General features: G+C 42.7%; 1 protein-coding gene across 3 annotated transcripts in view; it reads right to left on the bottom strand.

Moving 5' to 3' along the window:
- Positions 1–1,163: 1,163 nt before the first annotated feature.
- ZC3HC1 (zinc finger C3HC-type containing 1) overlaps positions 1,164–25,509 on the bottom strand; it is a 30,264-nt gene continuing 5,918 nt past the window's right edge. For 2 of the 3 annotated variants that reach the window (XM_072147507.1, XM_072147505.1), the window contains exons 2-11: positions 12,464–12,779; positions 11,787–11,909; positions 9,324–9,475; positions 7,940–8,023; positions 7,513–7,640; positions 5,727–5,875; positions 5,116–5,329; positions 3,336–3,524; positions 3,018–3,224; positions 1,164–1,576 (exon numbers count right to left, since the gene is read on the bottom strand). In XM_072147507.1, the coding sequence (XP_072003608.1) occupies positions 1,520–1,576; positions 3,018–3,224; positions 3,336–3,524; positions 5,116–5,329; positions 5,727–5,875; positions 7,513–7,640; positions 7,940–8,023; positions 9,324–9,475; positions 11,787–11,909; positions 12,464–12,582 (1,422 nt within the window). In that variant the 5' untranslated portion in view covers positions 12,583–12,779 and the 3' untranslated portion in view covers positions 1,164–1,519. The remainder of the gene's footprint in view (positions 1,577–3,017; positions 3,225–3,335; positions 3,525–5,115; positions 5,330–5,726; positions 5,876–7,512; positions 7,641–7,939; positions 8,024–9,323; positions 9,476–11,786; positions 11,910–12,463; positions 12,780–25,509) is intronic. The other variant, XM_072147506.1, reaches the window with a different exon arrangement.

Genomic DNA, 25,509 nt, shown 5'->3' with positions numbered 1-25,509 from the left:
CAACCCACAAGATTAGGCCCCAATAAATAAATCTCCCTCACCTTTTTAATTATATAAAGACCCCCCCAAAATTATTTTTCTATTAAAAATGTGGCTAGTTTAAACAAATAAATAAAACTGTTACTTACCTCCTCCCATGTCGGGGTCCTTTCCTCCCAGCTATTCTGCCAGGCAGCTCTTCCTTGCATGGATGCAGGCAGTGTGATGCCATCGTACACCACCTCCGTTCTCCAGAGCATTAGAGCAGCGCAGATAAAAGGGTCTGTGCTGCTCTCCACCTCTACTGCTTACATCCGTGTCTAGTAGACACATAGGAAAGTGATATTAATCGGGCAGTATGCACTTGCCAGCGGACAGTATTGCTGAAGGGTGATTTGGGCAAGTGCCCACAGCTATTCTGCCTTCCCCTCCAGGGCTCCGCATCTGCCTCCTGAGGCAGAATTTTCATCCCACCTCCGGGCAGATGTGGTCTTGGAAAGGGAAACAATTTTTAGGCAAAAGAAGAGTGTCAATTAATAGGGCTCTGCCGGTGGCACTAATTCACTATTTACTTGATTGTAATTGAGTTCAACTACTTTGAACAACAAAATAACAGAGAACGGAGAACTGAAAGTCCTGACTCCTTAGTGTGAATAATGAGACAATTGGGCACATTTACTAAAGGTGCTTGTGCCAGTTTTCTGGCGGACATTGCACATTCTTTCATGTGCAAACTGAGTCGCATGCGACCGTTTTAAGTTGTGGCTGCACTGTTCTTCACGCGACACCAATTTCGTGACCGAAATGTGCATTCTGGTGGATAGTTGGACAGTCTGCCACATTTTACATGCAAAGTCAGACAAAAGTGTTCTGCACGCCCCAAGTTAAAGGCACACCAAAAAAAAAAAAGTTGGTGCACTTTGTCAGTACATGCACGTTCTTGTTTGCTGGGGGTTTGACTTATAACACTAGTAAACCCCTTTAAGAAGATTGTAGGCATGATGCTCCAAAACTTGTTGCCACGTGCTAAATTTTGTACCAAGTGTGTGACATATGCACTTAAACTATTGTTAAACTGCATTTTAGATGACAGGAAACATTACTACTTCACTGTCCCAGAGACCCTGGATTTTCCAGTGTATTTATTATATTAAGAAATGAATGCAAGGAAACATAAAAAGGAATGAACCCCTTGCTTTCAGCCATTTATGTACAGAATGTAACATACATAAGACTAGTAGTATATGGCTATTTCTGGTCCACAATGAATTGCGCCACAGTCCTGATACCATTCTGACATGTTCACAGCTTTCACCTTTGAGATATTTTACTTCTGCGAAAAGAAACTAATGTAAAAATGATATGCTTTAATAAAAGTTACCCGACTTAAAAAAAAAAGAAACTAAAATTAACTGTAAGGAGATGTGTATAGAAAACAACCCTCAGCACAGCTTAGAAGATGCAGCAATATTCCTCTCACGGCAGGGACAGGAGATCTCGAGTACAGGATAGACATCCCACGGACACCATAAGGAGCTGTTCACTTTTGCCATTGTCTGAATATTCGGAAGACTTTGTGAGATTTCTCTGGAACACTCTGAAACAAGATTTTCATATACATATACTAGTTAAAAGGAAACCTGTCATCAGCAATTGTCCTAATAAATCACAACCAGTATTTTGTAAAACAGCGTTATACCATCTAGTTTTTGTATTTTTCATAGTCCAGTGTGATGGCATCATCTAGAAAATCAATTTTGAAGCGAGGTGTAATTTGGTTGTATAAAGTCAAGGAGGCGGAGAGTTTAACACTGAAGTCAAGGTGGGGAACTCTGAACGCCTTCTCTTCAGTTATTAAAATAATGTATCGGCCTTCAGGAGATCTGGTTAGTGATGTCTCTGGATGCAGGACCATCAATTACAGTAATAGGGGGTTTCTGAGGAAGAGAGCATGACTTCATTGTTAAAATCTCCGCCTCCTTGACTTTAAAACAACCAGCTTACAACTCACTTCAAAGTTGATTTTCTGGATGATTCTGGATGGTTTCATAATTGTTTTGTAAGGCTTATTTCCCACTACCGTTCCTTCATACGTTATGTTACGTTCTGTTTAGAAAGGGATCCGTTGTCCATGCATTTTTTTTGGATGAAAAAGATTATAGACAGACAATGCAGTACTTTTACTCCATTTGAAAAAACACAAAGGATAATGGATGACCCAAAATTTACATTGATGTCAATGGGAATTTTAACTGATATGTTAACCCCCGTTAAACCTCCATTCTTAACTATTTTAACAGAGGGATGGAACAGTAGTGTGAATTGAGCCCAAGAGGTTGGGCTGTATTGAAGTGCTGTGTGTATTTAAAAATTCAGGTCTTTATGGTCATCTATGTACCTGCTGCATATTGAATGTCTGCTGTAGCTTTACATTAAAATTCATGACCATCCCTGTACATGTGGGGAAGAAGAGGTACAAGGCAGCAGACCTTTCCCCTCACTCCATTTAGTGCATGAAGTGGACAGGTAATATAAATATTGGCTAAACAAACTAAGATTTTGACAATTCAGAATTGGAGAAAGGAAGAATTTCGACTTTGTGCTAATGGGTTAAAGGGGTTGTCCACTTTCAGCAAATAATTGATATGGTTTGTGTAAGGCAAAGATATACAATTTTCCAATATACTGTCTTTATCAATTCCTCGCGATTTTCTAGATCTCTGCTTGATGTCATTCTATAGAAAGCTTCTATATTACTTCCATCTGTCCATGGTCATGTGATGGAAATGCAGGTGCACAGCAAGTTGGTTTAGAACACAGCTCTGATTACATTAATACTAACGAGCCATGCACCTGCAGATTTCTATGCATTGAAGGTAAACATATAAGAATTCTATATAATGACAGCAAGCAGGGATCTAGAAAACTTTGAAGAATTCATACAGAAAGTAAATTGGAAAAATGCAGACCTTTTCCTTATGTAAACCATATAAATTATTTGCTGGAAGTGCACAACCCCTTTCAATTATTATACTCACTGAAGAATCTGCTTCCAGACGGGTCCTGGATTTTTCCTCATAAAGCAGTTCTCGCAACACTCCCTTCCAACCAGCAATTGAGGTCTGATCAGAACTTCCATCTTTAGGTTCTGATGAGCCTCTGTCAACTCCTTGTACTACCGTCAACCAAGGACACCAACGTCTGTGCTGATTTAGAGGATCAAAGCATCCCTTGGAAGAAGAATCCTAAATAACCAAAAATAAGAATGTGTGTAAAAAACACATAGGGCAGTAAATTCAGTACAAATAGAGAATATTGTATATATTATGATGCATGCAGTCTTTTGTAATACTTACAGTACTACTAGTAGAGCAGAGTCTAGGGCGTTTAGCCTTACGATGAGGACTTGAATAGATTTCAGATGTAACTCCTTGGTTGTCTCCTTGTCCCATACTGCGAGTTACTGGACGGCTCCGTACAGTATCTGACTCAGGTGAAACTGAAGATCCTCCACTGCGCACTTGCGTGGCAGCAAAAGAAGGACTCTAAGAATGATATATTTGTGTGCATGTAATTTACCCTAATTTCAACAGATATCTTAAGCCCTTAACCCTTTCCCTGCCAAGGATGTATCTCGTATATCCTGACAGGGTGGCACCTCTATTGCCAAGAATGTAGGAGATGCATGTTCTTTCATACAAATCTATAATTTTGTTTTTAGGTGTCAATTGTTATGCATGGTTTACAAAATGTTACAATTTGAATCAAAATTGCTTGAAGGTGCCCAAGTCTATGAACTCCTAAATGTAATTTTGTAAATGGGGCAAGTGTCTGCTTTAAAGAAAATATTTTGTTTGTTGGGGTGTAGTGAAATTTATATTAAAAAATTGCTTTGGCCAATAATGCCTCAAAGCTTACAGAAATACCTGGCAGGGTAGTGGTTAAAGGAAATCTACCATCTTAATCAAGCATTGATACACCAAGGACACTTACCCATAGATCCAGGCACTATGACTGTGGTAATCATCTTATATTTCTGATCCATTGCCTCCTCCATTCTAAAAATCAACTTTTACGTTATGCTAATGAATCTGAAGTGCTAATGAATCTGAGTCTGACTGCGTACAATTATAGGTTGGAGTTAATAGATCTACATTTTCATTCAACCTCATCTATTATAGTACTTTAATGTGCAATGGCGTTGGAATATAAAAAAAAAATGCTTTTGGATTCTTGGCCCATCAAAAATTATTGTCAGGAAGGAAAAAGCTCTCCTTACAGAGACTTTGCCATTTGAGGCCGCCTTTTAGGCGTGTGGAGACTTATTTGCATATTTTCTTGAACCATAAATTGCTACATGTTTTCCAGCATGAGATCCAATTATCGTCAGAGAGCTACTGGGCCGTGGATTAGCCATTGATCCCACTACCTGGAGATGCTACTCCAAACCCCAATACAGGCGGTCCCCTACTTAAGGACACCCGACTTACAGACAACCCATAGTTACAGACGGACCCCTCTGCCCACTGTGACCTCTGGTGAAGCTCTCTGAATGCTTTACTACAGTCCCAGACTGCAATGATCAGCTGTAAGGTGTCTGTAATGAAGCTTTATTGATAATCCTTGGTCCAATTACAGCAAAAATTTTGAAACTCCAATTGTCACTGGGGCAAAAAAAAAAAAATTGTCTAGAACTTCAATTATAAAATATACAGTTTCGACTTACATACAAATTCAACTTAAGAACAAACCCCCAGTCCCTATCTTGTACGTAACCCGGGGACTGCCTGTAGCCTCTGACAATAATTAGCATATTAGTCATATAAAGTGTAGTTCAGTGTAAGAAATATTAGGATTAGATAAAAATAGATTACGGATTTTCATGTTACTAGCCATCTACCATCAGATCGACCTTAATAGTTAGATTTCTGATGGCAGGTTTCTTTTAAGGGGCTGCCTTTTAAGGTAGCAAAAAGAGGCATTGTTTTCCATATGTCATCCTGAAAAACGTATTTGCATATTTCTGAGAAATTGTCGAATTTGAAAGCAAATTTTACAGTAAAGAAATACTTGCCAAATCAGTGTAATTATTACATTATTATTAACGAACATAATGTATTGGCAACTCAAACTTACCTGTTCAAGATCCCGGCTACGGGTCATCCTTCTGTTGGGAGACATAACTCCCAAAGGTATTCTATCACCTTCTGCTGGAGACACTGAAATGCTGGGTGGTCCCAGGGATGAGTCCAGATCTACAGACTCCAGTTGTTGAAAGCTCCAAAGGCCAACCTTCCTCATACATCGTGGACAATGAATTATAGAAAGAGGCAAAGAACCAGGGGAGTGGCTAGATAACAGATAAACATATCGAAATGAATAAACAATAACTTATATTAACAATTTTCTCTCAGAATATTAACTTAAAGTTTAAAGCAATAACCAGTGTTTTGAAAGAAAGTTTCATTTATAGTTTACCAGTTTCTTACATAGAGGTATATTAGTGGTATATATGTATCCTCCAGGTTTTTATTGGATTGGTGGTGTGCCCAGTGTAAACGTGTATTCAATTTTTTTACCTGTACAATTTTTAAGTATTATATACATTTAAAATTATAAATATTAAGATTTTTTTTATTGTAGAAAAAAAACTCATGTTCTATAAACAAATACATTAAAAAATAAAAGTGCTAAATCAGCAGGAAAAATAATTTTCAGGAGGGAGAATATAAATATTCCCAGCATACCTGCTGTTCCATCCACAAAGTGCCAAAATGCAGGCAGAGATGTGCACCTGGAGAGAGTCACTGATCAAGCTGGGAGTGGCATTTTCTCTACCTTGTAGGACATCTTCAATCAGGTGAAGCAGTAGACTTACAGTTTCCTCTGTTAGGTCCTTAGACAAACAAACAGACACATTATTATTACAATTTGATATATTCCATGTGATGAGGATCAATTAAATGAAAGGGGTCAGCAGAAAATGATCTACAGTATTTTGCAACCAAGTTTTTATGTCAAACATATTTGTTTCAGATCTATTATTTAAAGCATAATGAAACATAACAAAATTGAACAAATTAATAGTGCAAATAATAGTAAACTTTGTAATAAACCTCATTAAAGAAAAATGTCCCTGGGGCATCTCCTGCGCTTACATGCACCCAGCACCAAAATGAGCCTAGAAGTTACAGCCCATGAGTCCTTGAGTTGTTTTGCTGCCCAAGGTGTACACACCTGAGCCAGTGACTGAAGCAAATGCGACAACAGTAATGTGGCCAGTGTTTCTTAATCATCGCTGTCCCATGGGGTCCTTATGGGATCAATGAGTACGTCACAAGTAAGGCTGTGTAATATTTGTGGACATTTTTCTGACTATGGGATACGATCAGTTCTACCATATCATTGCCTGTTTGCAAATGCACTAAAACAGCTACCTGGACTAGAAGTTCTCATTGAAGGAAAGTGCTATTGCTAAACATGAGAGATTGGGGCCAATGATTTTAATAGATATGGAGTCTCAAAACATTCAGCATGAAATTCTGAGTCTGGAGAGTTATAAGGATGTTAGAGGAGTCGGGTCATGATGGTCTTTAAATAAATGTTTTGTTCAGAAATAACAGGACTGTTGAATGTACTAAATATTGTTGTACATTGAAATAAAGTCACTTTCCTGATAGAATTCAGATGGTTATGCTGATGACTACAGTATATTAATACGTCTATTTTTTTGTTCAAGAACAAATCTGAATTCTTGTTCATGGAAAATAAGACACCCCCTGAAATTAAGAATTAGACTATATTTTATAGAGGCACCAATTTCAGGGTTCTTATACATTTCAGAGCGAGTCTAGAGTATCAACTGTCTTATTTTTGGCTTCCCGGAAAAATAAGAGTGCCTTAGACTATATTTTGCTCCTAAAGAGGCACTAAGACACTCTTATTTTTCGGGGAAGCCGAAAATAAGACAGTTGATACTAAGACAGCCAAAGACAGTTAATACTCTAGACTCGCTCTGAAATGTATAAGAACCCTTCAGGAAAGCCTCGGTGTATCCATTCATTTACCCCATCTCTTTTCATATTTTCAAATAATGTATTGTTTAAAATATGACCCATAATCCAATCATAGCACTGTATTCATTCTATGCAGGTATGTTTTATTGTATTTCCGTATTGCAAGGGGTTAGAGAGTGTGGCTTTCTGCTTATTTTTTTGCATGAGTCCTATTGAGCTCATTTTAGAGGATTAAACTGAATGGACCCACCAGTGGCAATCAGCAGTACCTTCTTCTCAATACAAATATGATACACCTTATTAATTGTCCAAGTCACTTGCCCTTCGAAGCCCCTTTCAGTCCATTTATGCTCTGCTTCCTCTTTACTGCTAAACAAAAGCTTTGGACTTGCCAAGTAATTTTACATTCTAAAAATGATTTAGATATGATTGTGTACAGAGTGTTAAATAAATTAGTAATATTTCAGGTTACACTGAGAATCAAATAGTGGATGATGAGAGAAATGTAAGCTGTTACCATGCTTTTGAGATCATCATGTTTAAGGGAAGGAAGTTGCAGCTCCAAGTGACAAAGATTCTGGAAACGTTCTATAAAGTCACTGATTACTGAAGAAGGTTCCAATAACAGAAGGGTCCAGAAATGTTCTATAATAATGGAAGAAAAATACCACATGACTGACGTAACTGTACATTCAACATTTTGGGAAAAAAAAAAAAAAAAGATTCAGGTGAATCCCCTCTATCCCCTCTCATTGGTATTTCAGATCCCTCTTCAGTGAAGACAGACTGCAGTTCATGAAGGTTTAAGTAGAGGAGCAGGCAAGCAACATAAATAACACATTTAGTTTATTAAACAGCACTCAGAAATCCCTGATATAAGCAATGGTCAATGTGTTCTTTATTATAAAATACTGAATAAGAGAGCTGTTCATCATATGCTTTACCTGGACATGGACTATCTGGCCAAAAGCAAAACTTTTCATGAGAGGTCCTCAGAGCTTCCTTTATTTCCAAGCAGCGCTGCTTATCTGGATTACACAAAATAAAACAAATATTAACATATATGCTGATGATAAATTTAAACATGTTGTAATATAATCCAAAATGATCCCCATTCCCAGAAAACCTGATAACGTATATACGCTATGCCTATTATCATGCAAGTGAACAAAGCCAAGAAGGTATGATTGGAGTAACAGCACGAAAAGCTGAGTTATTTAAGTCCGGTCTTTTCACTCATTTCACTTCATTAAAAGGGTATTCCCACGAAGACAAGTTTCCTATATGTATTCAGGATAACAAAATAACACATTTTCTAATTCACTGTTATTAACAAAAATGCAGCATTTCACAGATATAAGTCCAACCTGTCTCTATCAGTCCTGCTGTACACAATTTCAGTTGCCCCTAGACACAACCCTGTTATTTCTGACTTAGGGTCGGGCCGCCATCTTGGATTCCTTTGCGACTCCGTGCTGGTAAGATTTCTGTCTCTCTTTGCTCTGTGCCTGTAGCCCTGCATGGAGCTCAGACACTCACCAGCAAACACATCGTGAGCAGAGAGAAGCTGCAAGCTACAAGCAGTGTAAAAGTCTGTCAGCCTCTGTGTAATAGGCATCTCATCATCTCTGATCTGTCTCATCTCTCTCTTTCTATGTGTCGGTGTCTTAGTACAATGTCAGAAGCCAGATGAAAGTGTGTATACACCTGTACCCTGATAATCTAACCACATTGTCACCCCACAGAACTAGATAATTCATAATGGGGCTCATTTACTAAGGGCTGCACACTGCACTTTTATCGGACTTTGCACTTTTTTTCAGGGATTGCTTGGCTTGGACAGGTATTTAACAGGTGTCTGCGTTCGGATTGTGTCGCACACGATCGTTTTTTGGTGCACAGCTTTTCATATGACATAAATTGGGTAACGTGCCATCGGACAATCCAACTGATTCGGACGGAGCGTGGGATTTAACGTTCAAATTGTGTAGCAATCCAATGCACTTACATGCACAATGCAGTTTTGGTGAACTCCATCAAGTAGGTAAGCAAATGTTTCCCAATGTGTCTGCTTAGAGAGTCCCTGCCCACACTCTGGAATCTTACACTGACCAGCCCAGGGAGTGATAGAAGCTAAAACAGCAATAAAACTGAGTAAAATTGTAAAGTAAGGAGTTAAAATGATATTTATTGTGTTAACATCACTAGGGGATTGGGATGTGAGAATATTTTTTGTGGGAAACCCCCTTCAATAATCATCTTGTCTGATGACAGTCCTTTAGAAATTAAGCCAGGAGATACGTACACAACAGCTACAGCAATACTTACACTTGTTGAAGTCCAAGGCTGGCTGGAGGCTAGCACTGAGGTATGCACCGCAACAGGAGCACTTCAGCATATCACAATCTATGTTGGACCATCCATACTGAGCACAGATAAGAGGAGACAATTCCGGAGGTTTTCCAGCCCATTTTAGCGAGTTTTTATATTAAGGAAACATTTAATCCTAGTAAAATTTTCTAGTTGAATTATGGCCAATTTCTCAGATGAACAACTGTATAGTAAAGTTATTCACAGTAACCCATTTCTACTGTCTACATTTTATATTGAAGAAGTTGCAGAAACCCATCTGCAGACCTAACCCGAACCTACACAGAAAGAAATCCATTTATATGCATAGATCCATGCATATACATCTGTATATACAGCCATCTATGACAGTCTACCTACACGGTATCAGTATTCAATATTTTGTCAGGGAGAGCAGACCAGTTGCTTTGAAAGTTCATTCCACCAACAATGTGAGCGTCAGCCTACTCAAATGATAATTGATAAAGTTTGTGTATCAGATGAAAAGCAACACATGCCGAGAGAGGATGGTGGCTAGCAGCGTTGTGGAGTCAGCCAAACTTCTGACATTAACTCCACCAAAATGGTCACCGACTGACTCCACAGCCGTGTTTTCCTGGTCACTCTAGCAGTTCTAAGATGATAGTCAAAGTCTGATGTATGCAGCTGAGAAGTCCTCTCCTGATTTCAACTGTGTGTCCGGATGCTGGTGGCATGCACCACTGCAGGACCTACTGTACTACAGGTCTTTTATCTTTCCTGGCACAGCTTTGCTCCAGGTCCTGATGTCATCGTGGGACACATAGCAGTACATGGAGGAGAGAAAAAGCTGCTGTGTTGTACAAGGAGCAGAAGATAATTTATTAATTTTTGTTCTAAATTTAAGTATTTTGTGCTGGTTGTTGGCGCATCAAGGGATGCCGGTTATTGGTACAGCCCCTCAAAGTTGATGTGGATGACAATTTGGCCCTTGGACAAAAAAAAGTTATTTAACCCTGGCCTTAATTTTCAGGAATAGAACATGCATTTAAAGGGCATTTAAAAAATATCCTGAATTCTGATGAAAATTCAGCCCATACTGCAGTAAACAAACTGTCCTTTATTAACCCCTTCACGCTCCGTGACGGATATATCCGCCATGGAGCTGTGAAGGTTGTATGAAGAAGGCTCACGGGCTGAGCCTTCTTCATACAGAGATGGGCTTTGCTGCATATCGCAGCAAAGACCCATCGCTATCACCCGCGGTCGGTGCTTGCACCGATCGCGGGTGTTAACCTTTTCTTTGCCGCCGGCAAAGTCGCCGGCGGCACTTTAAATTTGGCGCCGCATGGGCGCCGCCATCTTACCTCCGATCACCGCTCCCTCGAACGTCATCGGGGGGCGGCGATCGGTTGCCATGGTAGCCTCGGGTCTTCGTTTGACCCGAGGATACATGGCTTCTGCACATGCATTACAATGAGCCTGTGGCTCATTGTAATGTATAGTGAGCAGAAATGCCATATACTGCGATACAGTAGTATTGCAGTATATGGCAGGAGCGATCAGACCATCTAGGGTTAATGTACCCTAGAGGGTCTAAGAAATAGTGGGGAAAAAAAGAAAAAAAAAAGTTTAAAAAATGTAAAAAAAAATAATAAAACATTAAAAGTTCAAATCACCCCCCTTTCCCTAGAACTGATATAAAATATAATAAATAGTAAAAATCACAGACACATTAGGTATTGCCGCGTCCCAAAATGCCCGATCTATCAAAATATAAAAACGGTTATTGACGGCGGTGACCTCCGGAACGGCAAATGGCGCCCAAATGTCCAAAACGCGACTTTTACGCCTTTTTAGATGACATAAAAAATGTAATAAAAAAATGATCAAAATGTCGCACAGTCCTCAAAACGGTAGCAATGAGAACGTCGGCTCATTTCGCAAAAAATGACACCTCACACATCTCCGTGCACCAAAGTATGAAAAAGTTATTCGCGTCAGAAGATGCCAAAATGTTTTTTTCGTTTTTGTACACATTTGTTTAATTTTTGAAAATGTATTAATACGCAATAAAACCTGTATAAATTTGGTATCACCGCGATCGTACCGAACCAAAGAATAAAGTAGAGGTGTTATTTGGAGCGCAGAGTGCAAGTCGTAAAAACTGAGCCCACAAGAACATGACGCACATGCAGTTTTTTAAAAATTTTTCCACATTTGGAATTTTTTTGCGGCTTCCCACTACATGGCATGGAATAATAAATAACATCATGGGAAAGTAAAATTTGTTACGCACAAAATAAGCCCTCACACAGCTCTATACACGGAAAAATGAAAAAGTTATGGATTTTTGAAGAAGGAGAGCTAGAAATTAGCGAAAATACCCTGCGTCCTTAAGGGGTTAAGTCATTTCATTTGCTGGATATATCTTTGATTGTTGCAGTCAATTAAAAGGATATGGAGAACGTTTCCACCCTGGAGAAAAAGGCTTCCTTGCTTGTTGCCTCAGATGAGTTAGATTCATCTAATGCTTCAAAACTTGTGTTTACTTCCAACAGAATACTTGTGTCCTTATTGAAGCTTCTGAGATAAATAAAACAAGAGTTACATTGTATAACAGCTCCCCATCCTCAAATCAGAAAATGTACAGAAAGTCATCCAACAGGAGCAAGTTTGACTTCTCCAAGAGATCAGAGTTGTGTGGTACATGCATGTTGGTGTATGGTGGTCATGGGAACGGCACAGCCACTGCAGTGTACATAGCCTATTTCCTGAACTGTACAGTAAGGGGTTAAGTCAAAATCTGTTGTGAGAGCCTAATTAGCATATGTCCAGAGGAAATACAGTGCCCAATATGGTAATTATGTTCTCTGTCAGGTGGATGGTCCTGTATTGCACTTAGAGCCTGACAGATGGGCACATGTGCACCTATGTATCATGGGTGCCGCTGGTAATGTGCCTCATACATGTTTGTCATTTCATACTGTTCTAAGTCACTCTGTCATGATCATCTGATTACATGGTGGCGCATAAACAAAGAGCAGCGGAGGCTCAGGTCCCGGTGTATAACTGAGCAGGACAGATCATTGTCCTGGTGTGCGGCGCAATCCCTCATCTCTCCCATATCTCTCACTCACCGACCGTCACTGCGTTCCTCGCTGACTATTCCCTCATTGATCAAATCCTGGACTTTTCCAGGGGTTCCTACAGGAGATCTCAGCGGGGTTCCCATGTTCTCGCTACAGGGCGCCGCCATCTTGATTGTGCCGGAAGTGCCCTTACAAACTGGAGGTAAGGAACAAAACTCCAGGGCTCCTGCGTTCCGGAGGGTGTGAGCGCTCAGCTGTATCGTTGCCCGCCAGTACACCTGGCATAGCAGTGAGCGTTTAGCTATGCGCACAGGCTTTCCCTCTGGTCCTAGTTTCTGGATAAGTGCTGCATAAAGATTCCTAACTGAGAGAAAATAGCTGGCAGATTATTAAAGAAGATGGCCCGGAATTATATAAATGTATTATTCTAAATATTCTAAAACAATAGAAGCAAGCAAACCATTATTATTTTTTCACATTATCTGGCTCTGTTCTACTATTGTAGCGTTCATATGAGCACAGCGTTACATGTGTTATCAATGGTAACACGGCATATAACTGGAGCAATCATGGCAGTAATATAGTGTGAGCACTGTGGCTCTAGATTGTGAGGGAAATAAGCGAAGAACAGGAATTTGCACAGCAAACATGGTGCAAATTGAAGGCCAAACTACAGTCCTGTGATCCTGGGACCTACCCATCATTGGTGTGTGAGGACTGCTTATCAACAAAAGACAACACAAAAAGACTGCCCCAGCATGGAATAGAACTTGCCTAATAATTTGCACCTCTAGCTGTCAGCTCATATACAGAACCATGGAAACCACCATGGTGAGCTCCACATTGTAGTAGGCCGCTGGGCAACAGAGCCTTAGTGGGCCTTTTTTCAGTAAACTCAAATCCCAGAGCAACACTGCATCCCCACACCCACCCACCGGTAGCCACACAGCCCCTCCCAGTAGCCACTGTGATCTCACCCCTCCATAGTCCACACTGTCCCCTCCCCAGTAGCGACACTGTCCCCTTCCCCAGTTGTACGAGACAGCTCTGAAGCTAGCACATTTGATGCGCAGCTTTGGGGGAGCAAGGAAAGGTGAGTTCTCCATAGGGGTAGATAACGAGGAGCTGGAAGATGATCATTTGTACCAGTGTCTTAAAGTAACACTGGTACAATTGATCCAGAGGCTAAAATTTTTTTTGGTCCCGTGTGGGCCACTCTAGCGCCGTTGGGCCCTGCCACTTGCCCAGGTAAGCCGCATGCTGGCCCCGGTTCTGGAAACCACAGCTGCTTATGGGCCCATTGAAATACATGTAGCCACGTGCTAGCTTTTGAAACTTCAGGAAGAACACAGACGAAGTTAACATTCAAGTGCATTCACACTGGGGCAGCATTCCCATGTGATGGTTGCATTGCATTTCAAAACGCAAAGGCTCCTCCTGCAATCTGAGCAATTGTGGCAACACAATGTTACTTCAACAGGTGATCACAGAAGGAGCCTTTGCTTTGTTATTTGGAACGCAAACACAAAAACTGCATAGGAATGCAGCTGAGGATGCGGTCACACGTACTTCTAGCGCTGCTATGGAAACATAATTGATCGGTAAAATCCAACAGATGGGGGAGCTAAGGATATGGGCACCAAATCCAAATGCCACTGCAAAATCCTGTGCCCCAAAATGTAAGTATCAAAAAATACAAATTGGTACTATGCTCACAAACAATTGTAAATATTAAATAAATTTTATTAGTTATGCAAAAAATTATTAATAACAGCAAATTTACATAGCATGGTAGTTATACAATGGGAATACATGATTAAAAACAGTGCATAGCCACATATAGAACAAGCAAAGTGCCATAGGGAATAAAATTAATCCGTATGGAGTAGGAGACCTAGTAACTAGAGGTAGAAAACAGCTATATACAAGCCTTAGCTTGCAAACATGAATGGCTCTAAAACAATACTAGAAAGTCATTACCATACCAGGATACCGGGTGTGCACTGTGTAGCCCCAACACGTGTTTCACCCACTGGCTTTCTCCCCTTGAGAAAGCCAGTGGGCGAAACACGTGTTGGGGCTACACAGTGCACACCCGGTATCCTGGTATGGTAATGACTTTCTAGTATTGTTTTAGAGCCGTTCATGTTAGCAAGCTAAGGCTTGTATATAGCTGTTTTCTACCTCTAGTTACTAGGTCTCCTACTCCATACGGATTCATTTTATTCCCTATGGCACTTTGCTTGTTCTATATGTGGCAATGCACTGTTTTTAGTCATGTATTCCCATTGTATAACTACCATGCTATGTAAATTTGCTGTTATTAATAATTTTTTGCATAACTAATAAAATTTATTTAATATTTACAATTGTTTGTGAGCATAGTACCAATTTGTATTTTTTGATACTTATAATTGATCGGTAGCCAGAGCCCAGTGTCTTGCATTGTTTTAATGAAAGACACTGCGTTATGGGTGCCGATCACATGTGTTTCCATAGAAGCCAGGGATGCCCGATGTTCTAAGCAGTCAGATCCCACCCGGGTCTGACTGTAAACTGTCTGAGCATGGGTGAGTGGTCTCATCTCTCTGGCCACTCAGATTGACATCCGGTTTAGTGAGCTCTCTGTGGAGCAACATCTTTTTTTTTTATAATTGTATTTTTATTAAACGTTTAACATACAATGTGATGACACATGTCAGCATATAAACAGGCAATAAAATTTTTCAATTTAAACATATAAAAAACAAGACTTATCGGATCTAGGAGCAGGAATTTACACCAATCTGTTACTTTGGCTAGGAATTATTCATTTATCAAACATAATAGGTAAACAACGATTCCAGGTGTGTTATCATGTTACACAGAATCCTAACAGTGCAGAGGCCTATAAATGGGCAGTCAGGAACTGCATCGGATTTATGAAATATTTGGCTTCACCGCTAGAGGTTACAATCAAACATACTCGCCTAAGTATTAACACCTTCCTAGCAATGATCCTAATAACCCATAACGAAAAAACAACCAATAATAGAGACACAAGGGTACCATTCATACTCACAGTAACGACAAACGACATGTAAACAAAGAAAAAAGATTCCCCCCAATCCATTGGATGACCGCTTCACCCCTCCTCACGCCCCAACTCCTCTGCCCAGAAACGGTCCCACTGGTTCCACACCTTATCAAAAGCCTGAATGCGATTGTCCAAGGAAGCAGTTAGGGATTCCATTGTGCGAATACCCCTCACTCTGGAGAGAAGGTCAAGGCGAGAGGGGGGGGCCTGTCTCTTCCAAAATTGCGATATCAGGCACCTGGCTGCAGTGAGTATGTGCAGACACATTTTGGTGGTTGTCTTGGCCAGGGGTTGGGGAGAGACATTCAGTAGATAGAATAGAGGGGAGAGCGGGGCATCTACCGCTGTGACTGCTTGAACAAGAGTCTTTACCTCTTGCCAGAAGGGCTGTATGAATGGGCAGCTCCAAAAGATGTGCTGAAGGGTCCCGCCAGCGAGACCACAACGCCAGCAGATGTCAGGTGTGTCAGGGAACAATCTATGCAGCAAAGAGGGTGTATGGTACCACTGCAACATTAGCTTGTACTGGTTCTCCTTGTTCGTGGCACAACGAGACGTCTCTGCAGCCCTCCGCCAGATCAACTGCCAAGTCTCCTGTGATATCGTCTCCCCCACTATGGCCTCCCACTTGGTCATGTATGGATGTGCGATCACCTCTTCTGGGTCCGGGTGTAATAATACCATATAAATGTCTGATATAAGACCAGCCGTTTGAGTGGCATTTTTACATATGTGCTCAAAAACCGTAGGCACCGAGACCGTCTCAGTACCCTCTATGGATTGCAGCAGATGTCTGATCCGCATATAGTGCAGATTGGCGGAGGGCGGGAGGTTGAACTTGTCTCGCAGGGCCTCAAAGGGTAAAATCTTCCTATCCCGGTAGTCCACAATGTCTGCAAATCTGAATAACCCCTTCTCATGCCAGGGCTTGAAATCCTGCATAGCCCCTGCACACTGCAAGGAAGGAGTATGTAAAAAAGACTGCATCGGAGAACACTGTGACACCAAAGGGAATTTGTTCATACAAGCCTTCCAAATTCTGATTGTGAAGGCAATGGGACCTAGCAAAGAGCTAGGTGTCGGGGGTGGTTTCTTAGACCAGAGGTAGGAGTTGGGGTGGAATGGGGCTAACCACAATTTTTCAATCTCCATCCACTTGGAGAATGCCCACAAAGTGGACCAGGCTGGAATGCGTCTCAGGTGGGTCGCCCAATAATACTTAGTGATATCTGGCACTGACAAGCCTCCCCTAGACTTGTGGGATAACAGGACTGACTTGGAAACCCTATGTCTCTTTTTGGCCCATATGAAATGCAAGATCATCGCCTGCAGAGATCGCAAGGCGCCTAGCGGGATCGACACTGGCAACGTCTCAAAGCCATAAAGCAACTTAGGCAAGATGGTCATTTTGACCGCTGCTATCCTGCCAAAAAGAGACAGGGGAAGGGAATTCCATTTATCCAGCAAGGTTCTTATCTCCCGGAAAAGCCCAGGGAAATTCTGTGCATAGAGAGAGCCATACGAAGGAGTCAGTAATATCCCCAAATATTTAATAGCGTCCGTTTTCCAGTTGAATTTAAAGGACAGTTTAAGGTTGTCCACTAATGGTTGTGGTAAATTAAGCGGCATAGCCTCCGTCTTAGTAGTGTTGACCTTGTATCCGGATAAGCGCCCGTATTGTACCAGCCGCGCCTGTAAATTGGGCAGAGAGATAAGGGGCTGAGTTACAGTAAGCAAAATATCGTCCGCGAAAAGCGCCAACTTGAATTCTTTATCCCAGAGTGCAATACCATGAATATTGGGGTCTTGCCTGATGATGGAGGCCAGTGGCTCTATGCACAGTATGAACAGAAGCGGGGATAGCGGGCAACCCTGTCGCGTGCCATTGCGTATCTGCAGAGGTGGGGAAGATGCGTGCGGGAGCTTGATTTGGGCTGTCGGATTTGAGTATAGCCCTTTCAACGCCTGAAGGAAAGGGCCCCGTATGCCGATTTGTTCCATGACCTGGAACATAAAGGGCCAACTAAGGCGATCAAACGCCTTTTCCGCGTCTAAGCTCAATACCAGAGCTTGATCCCCCCGTTTGTTAACCAGGTCAATGAGATCAATTGTTCTCCTAGCGTTGTCTCCCCCCTGTCGACCAGGGACAAACCCAACCTGATCTTTATGGATCAGGTGGGGGATCCACTGAATCAAACGATTGGCCAGTAATTTCGTAAAAATTTTCAAATCTGTATTTAACCCCTAGGCGCACCAGGACGTTATAGTACGTCCCCGGGGCTAGATGCTTAGCGCACGGGGACGTTCTATAACGTCCTGCTTCTGGCACCGGCTCACGAACGGAGCCGGTACCAGAAGCAGCGGCTGTCAGCTGTCTAGTACAGCTGACAGCCTGCGCTAACACCCGCGATCGGAGCCGGCTCCGATCGCGGGTGTTAACCCCTTACACGCCGCGGTCAAACATGACCGCGGCGTGTAAGGGTGTTTGCGCTGTGGATCGGATCCCCCGTGCCGCTTACCGGGGGATCCGATCCACTTCTGGGCAGCTCCGAGGACTGGCATGTGCCCCGGAGCTGCCCGGTCTCCATGGCAGCCAGACCCCTTCCGGGTCTGGCTGTAAACTGTCTGAGCATGCGCAAGCTTGCTCAGACAGTTTACACTGCTCTACAATAAAATAGTATTGTAGAGCAGTGTATTGAACTTAAACCAGTGATCAGAGCATCACTGGTTTAAGTTCAAGTATGTATAATTAAAAATATGCAAAAACAGTTAACACTACACATTATAATAAATAAAAAATAAATACATAAACATATAAGCCCCTAAAATGTCACTTTCCCATAAAAAACTTAATAAAGTATAAAAAACATAAAAACACAAAAAAGCCCTGCATATTTGGTATTGCCGCGTCCGTAACAATCTGCATAATAAAACAGAATTGTTACTGGACCCGCACGGTAAACGCCGGAGGAAAAAAACGCAAAAAACATTCCGAAAAAAGAAAATTTTTAATTAATACCCTATAAAAAATGCTCTAAAAAGTGATTTAAAAAACGTTATGCACTCCAAAATAAGCCCACTAAAAAGAACAACTGTTCTCGCAAAAAATAAGCCCCTAACAAGATTTATCTGCCAAAAAATAAAAAAGTTATGCATATAAAAAGATGGTGATGCTAAAATGAATAAGATTTTCTCCAAATTAGTTTTTATTCAGTACAATTGAATAAAATACACAAAACCCCCACATATTTGGTATCCCTGCGTCCGTAACAATCTGTATAATAAAACAGAATCGTTATTAGATCCGCAAAGTGAACCCCGTAAAAAACAACCTAAAAAAACTCTCTCTGATAAAGATGATTTTTTATTAATGCCCTTTAAAAATGCTCTAAAAAAGTGATTTTAAAAAGTTACGCAATCTAAAATAAGACCACTAAAAAGAGCTATCATTCTTGCAAAAAATAAGCCCTTAAACAGATTTGTGAGGTGAAAAATAAAAAAGTTATGCATATGAAAGACGGTGATGCTAAAATTAACAACAATTTTGCCAAATTACTTTTTATTCAGTAAAAATGGGAAAAAATAAAAAAATATATATAAATGAAGTATTTTCATAAACGTGGCGACCCATAGAATAAAAATAATATACTATTTTCATGGTATGGTTAACGGCCAAAAAAAAAAAACACATAAAAATGTTCCTAAAAATTGATGATTTTCATTTCCTCCACCAACAAAGAGTTAATTAAATCTCACCAATTAGCTATAGATGCCCCAAAATTATGTATTAGAAAAGTGCTTCTCATGTGGCAAAAGAAATAAGCCCCTATAGGTCCTCAATAAAAAAAAAGAAAAAAATTATAGCCTGTACAATGTGACATAGCAAATCTGATTTGAATGGCGCCTCCTTCCCTTCTATGCCCGGCCGTGCGCCCATACAGCAGGTTACCACCACATATAGGGTATCCGTGCACTCGGGAGAGATTGGGTAACAAACTTTGTGGAGCCTTTTTTAATTTTATCCATTACAAATGTTTAATTTTCCACCCAAAATGAGTGTATTGTGAAAAAATATTACAATTTGCAGACTCCACCTCCATTTTGTTTTAACCCCTATAAAACACGTAAAGGGTTAACAAACTTCTTAAAAGTGGTTTTTCATACGTTGAGGGGTGTAGTTTCCACAATGGGGTAATTTACGAGTCTCGCTATTATTTAGGCCTCTCAGTGTCAATTAGAAGTTGAGCAGGTCCATCTAAATACAGGTTTTGGCGATTTTACAAAAAATGTGAAAAATGGCACCCAAATTCTGAGCCTCATAACATTCTAGTAAAATATGTGGAATCTGAAAAACCCATGCCAACATAAAGCAGACATTTGGGAAATGTAAGTTATGAATTTATTTGGGTGCTATGACTTTCTGAATCAAAAGTAGAGAATTTAGAACGTTGAAAATAAAGAATTTTTCAAAATTTTTGCCAAATTTTGTTTTTTTTCATAACTAAACGCAAAAGATTTCATCCAAATTTTTAAACTAATTTGAAGTACAATGTGTCACGAGAAAACAATCTCAAAATCCCCTGGATATCTCATAGCGTTCCCACGCTATAACCACTTATAGTGACACAGGCCAGATTTGAAAAATGGGGCCGCGTCCTTTAGGCCAAAAGATGCTGTGTCCCGTAGGGGTTAAGAGTGCTATTGGTCTGTAATTGGCACAATCAGTTGCGTCTTTTCCCGGTTTAGGGATGAGAGTAATGTATGAGTGAGTAAGGGTCTCAGGCAGGGGTTCACCTTTGAGGAAGGTGTTAAATAACTTTGTCATACGGGGCAACAACACATCGGAGAAAACTTGATAGTACAAGTATGTGAGCCCATCCGGGCCAGGGGACTTCCCATTGGGCATTTCCTTTATTACCTCTCCTATCTCATCTGGTGTTAGGTCTGAGTTGAGGGCCTCTACAGCCTCCCGGGGTAGCCCTGGAAGAGAGCACGATTCTACAAAATCAACCAGCGTTGCTTTCCTGTGGCTCTTGTCTCGGGGCAGGGTATCTGGTAGAGAATATAGTTTGGCATAAAATTCATGGAAGCACGATGCTATTGCCCTCGGGTCATGAAGTAGGCCTCCCGCAGCATCCCGTATGACATGGGGGACCTGATGGTCTCTCCTTTCCCTCAGCTGACTCGCTAACAGAGAGTGCGGTTTATTGGCTTGCTCATAATATCTTTGTTTAGTGAACACAAGTAGTTTCTCCACCGCTTGCGTTTGAATTTCCCGGCGCTGCTCCCTTGTCTCTGTCAACCGGCGTAAGCGACTCCTAGTGGGTTTAGCTAGAAGTGCTGCCTCTTGTTTGCCTATCTCCTTTCGCAGTTCCCTTTCCAAATGCAGCCTATTCTTTTTGAGTCTGGCCCCTTGCTCCATACAGTGTCCCCTAAAAACTGCTTTGTGGGCCTCCCAGATCATAGGGATGGAGGGTATAGATTCCTCATTAAATTGAAAATATTCTTTTAAGGCTGCAGTAAGCTCCTCCTTAATTAAGGGTTTTTTAAGAAGGGACTCGTTTAGGCGCCAGTGACAAGCTCTAACTGAAGAGAAATCCTCCCTTAGTGTTAAGTGTACTGGCGCATGATCTGACCAGGAAATATCCCCCACCTCTGCAGATTTCATCAGCCGCAGTATTTGTATGTCTCCAAACCAGTAATCAATACGGGTGTGCGTGCCATGCGGGGCCGAGTAGAAGGTAAAAGAGCGGTCGCCCGGGTTGCCCACCCTCCATAAGTCATATAGGGCAAAACGTCGGATGACCCTGCGAAAGGCTGTGGAGATGGTGTTTTGGGATCTTGCTGGGGGCGTTGGGTTTATTGCTAAGCGGTCCATGGTTTCTGAAAAAATTACATTAAAGTCACCCCCCAGCAGTAATGGCGCTGGCGGGAGTTTAGCCAATTTGTTCAGGACTTTGGTGACAAACCGAACCTGAGACTTATTGGGGGCATACAAATTGCATAAGAGAATTGTGGACCCAAACAATTTACCCTGAATGATAATGTATCGCCCATTGGGATCCGAGGTTACTGTTTCCGGGACGATGGGACACGAAGTAGAGAATAAAATCGCTACTCCCGCCTTTTTATTATCTGTGGAGGCCATATAGGAGACAGGGTACAGATGCCTCGCAAAATTAAGGTTCCCGGTGGTGTCAAAGTGCGTTTCCTGCAGGAACACTACATCGGCTCTAGATCTTTTCAGCTCATTAAGCGCGAGGCGACGCTTACGGGCCGAATTGAGCCACTTCACATTCAGTGTCAGGAACTGGACCATGGTGAATTAAACAGCTATCGTGTGGGGTTGGTGCAGGTAGTGTCTCCTATGCAGATTTTACCTCAGGACGGTCTCCAACGGGGAGGATCTAATCAGTGCCTTCCGGCACCCCTCTTCCAGGTGCGGGGAATGAGGCCCCTTGTACACAGCACCCTACAGCAGAAGGGGAGACAAAAAAAGAAAACAAAGACCAACAGACAAAGACACAACAGACAATCGAGGAGACAGACACTCAATCAAGGACGACAGGGAAGGGAAAACAAATAAATAGGACAAACCAGGTAGGGAGGGAAAAAATAGAATGACAATACTGAAACTAGAGAGAGGAGAACCCTCCTATCTCCAGTGTAGGTCTATACAGCCGGTCTGCCCCTGAACTCGGGGAGCACAGTCGGCTGATCCAGAATCCTTAACCACCTAAAAACTAGGGGGGTAAGGTCTGAGCAGGACCTACTCACGGGGGGTAGTGTGGCAACGGAGACCTCTAAAGGTCTATAAACACTCTGAAGCACAAGTTTATCACACCCTAAGAAAAAGGGTTAAACAGTAAATTACAATGAAACGTTACACCGGGAGAAGCACCCCAGTGCCTTAGTGCACGTAAGTAGTTAACAAATTAAGATAGGAAGTACCCTGGAAGTACAACTATATAAAAGAAACCCCCCTCCCCTGGACCAACATGGCACAAGAAGTTAACTGTAAAGGATATGCAGCAGGGTGGTCAGTCGCCCTTAATCACGCGGGTCTCTAGAGGAGGTTCTATTTCGCGGTCTTCTTCGTTTCTGCTGAGGTTGGCTGCCATCTAGCCGCTGAAACCTCGGTGGAGGGAGAAGGTCCCAATCATCCATCTCTGGAGTCGGGATATCCCAGACATTGCAGAATTCCTGCAAATCCGCACTTGCAGATAGTGTGGTCGTGACTCCATCTTTGGTAGCCGATAGAGCAAATGGAAAGTTCCATCTGTAGGAGATCTCGTGCTCACGTAACACATTCAGCAACGGCTGCATAATCCTCCTCTTCTGAAGGGTAATTGCTGACAAGTCCTGATAGAGCTGCACCTTCTCGCCATTGAAAGTGAAATCTCTCTTTTTCCTTGCCAGGGACATAATACGCTCTTTTAGCTCAAAATCGTGGACACAGCAGATGATATCTCTCGGGTTCGCCCCCATCATTTTAGGCCTTATCTGCTTGCTCAGCTTCCAGGGTGTCAATTTTCTGCGTCATAGACTGGATGTCACGTCTCATCTCCGAAAATTCAGTTTTAAAGGTTTCTTTGACCTCAGCCATCAAACACTTAAAGTCCTCTTTAGTGGGCAGGTTCTGCAAGTGGGCATGCCAGTTGAGATCAGGGACCGGTAATCTCCTGTCCTCAGCAGAGGTGGTAAATTGTTGTTCGGGTGAGGACTCCCATTCTGGGGAAGGTGCTGCATAGCGTGCCATAGCAGGAGTAGCACTGATGTCGTCACCAAGTGACTGCGATAGTGGCACATATGGAATCCCAGGTGTGAACACTCCTGGCTGCGATATAGTCGGGGATCTGAGAGGCGGTGCCTGTGTTTGCAGGTCTCCCTGTCCAGATGCCACAGGGGGCAAGCCATCATCAATAAGCAGAGGGTGAATAGTTTGGGACATTTGCTCACCTCCATGCTGCTGCCTAGGAGATCCCTGTCTTTTCTCCTTAGTCGATGCGCCTGAGGACTGTCGCTGCTGCGCCAGAGGGGAAGCCTGCTGCACTTGTGGCGCATGGGCGCCAAGATGGCGACCGGAAGCCGCGTGTTGCAGGGAAGCCACCGCACGGTGCCGCATCTGCGGGGGCAATATGGAGGTGTCCGGGGAGCCGCGCTTACCCGCTGAGGCCGCGGGCGACGGCGTGGCTTCTGGTGATGCTGGTGGAGCCGTTTTCGCCGGCATTCTGCGACTGTGCGGGCTCCCGGTAGTTCAGTGGCGGGAACGGAGCGGAGGTACCGGGTGAGTGCCGTATCTCCTCTCGGTGTGGCTGGTCGTGGTCCAGGGGTCTTCACTCCCCTTCCAGGGGCCTTTTTAGCTTTAGGGGCCAGGGTAGCTCCTCTCTTTTGGGGTAATTCTGGCACCGGGGTAGCAGAGCTCACTCAGTGTGCGGCCATCTTCCTCAAGGTCCAGCCACGCTCCTTCCGTGGAGCAACATCTTAAGACGTGTCCTGTCCGTCCTCAGCGTCCGGGAAACGCACGCACCTAGGCTTCCTGGGAGAAGCACCCCTAGGTGAGAACAAAGCTTCTCCTCGCCTGAATGTACCAGTTCTACTCGGCTATGGAACAGGTGGTCCGGTTCAAGCTTCAGCCTTTGTGGACTCCGGCTCTGCGGGGAACTTTGTGGATGCTGCCTTGGTTTCCCAGCATCATTTTCCCGTGGTTCGTCTAGAAAAGAAATATTCAGAACACAGGTATAACCAAAACCCTTTTTATATATAGTTAGATAAACGACAATAGCATAAATACATCACCAAACTTCGGCTAGCTACACCATAGTCCATATAAAAGTCCACACTAAACATCCATGGCTTCCACTGAGACGGTGAACACCCGGTGTGTCCTGTGACGTCCACGGAGGTTCCACCTTCCTCAGACATCACAGGACACAACCCCGGCGTTCAGCGTCTCAGTGGAAGCCATGGATGTTAAGTGTGGACTTTTATATGGACTACGGCATATCTAACTGAAGTTTGGCGATGTATTTATGCTATTGTCGTATATCTGACTATATATTAACGGAGCTTGTTAATTATACTTGGCTTGTCTAGAAAAGGCGCTGGTCATTTCTTTCGTCAGTGGTCAGATCTGCGACTCGGTCCAGTATTGCACAGAGCCCCTATACTTGCAAGTTGGGGCCTTGCATAAAGAGAGACTGCCATTCTATGTTTCACCCTGGTCCACGTCTTCAGTTCTACTGGGCCTCCCGTAATTGCCGAGACATGCTCATGAGCTCAACTGGCGTACCTGTGAAGTTCTCAGCTGGGGACCGGAATGCCAGTCACTCTGTTTGGTGATACCTTGTCCTCTCTTCACCATATCTTCTCTGATGTCCTCCAAGCCTCTGGTGGGTCTCCACACTCCACATAAGGACTTTGCTGATGTCTTCTCAGAAAAGCAAGAGGAGACTGCCACCAAAATGTCCCTATGACTGCCCTATAGACCTGTTGCCGGGCACGTCTCCTCCACGGGGTCGCGTGTATCCACTTTCAGTGCCTGAAACCACAGTTATGTTAGCCTACGTGAAGGAGAACCTGCAGGGGGGGGGTGCATACACAAGTCCTCTTCTCCTGCTGATGCAGGGTTCTTTTTTGTGGCCAAAGGCTTTTTAACACAGAACTTTTCGACCGCCTAAGTGGAGCCATGGTCTTTACCAAACTAGATCTACGTGGAGGGTATAACCTCACTAGAATCCGCAAAGGCGATGAGTGGAAGACCGCTTTCTGGTGACTGTGGAGGCCATTTGAGTACAGTGAACCAGTCTGAGATGATTCCAGCTTTATGACATGGCGCATTATCCTGCTGAAAGTAGCCATCAGATGTCGGGTACATTGTGGTCATAAAGGGATGGACATGGTCAGCAACAATACTCAGGTAGGCTGTGGCGTTGCAACGATGCTCAATTAGTACCAAGGGGCCCAAAGAGTGCCAAGAAAATATTCCCCACACCATGACACCACCACCACCAGCCTG

This window comes from Engystomops pustulosus, chromosome 4, assembly GCF_040894005.1.
Source record: "Engystomops pustulosus chromosome 4, aEngPut4.maternal, whole genome shotgun sequence".
In the NCBI taxonomy this organism is placed as follows: Eukaryota; Metazoa; Chordata; class Amphibia; order Anura; family Leptodactylidae; genus Engystomops; species Engystomops pustulosus.
This window is presented reverse-complemented; position numbering and strand designations above follow the sequence as displayed.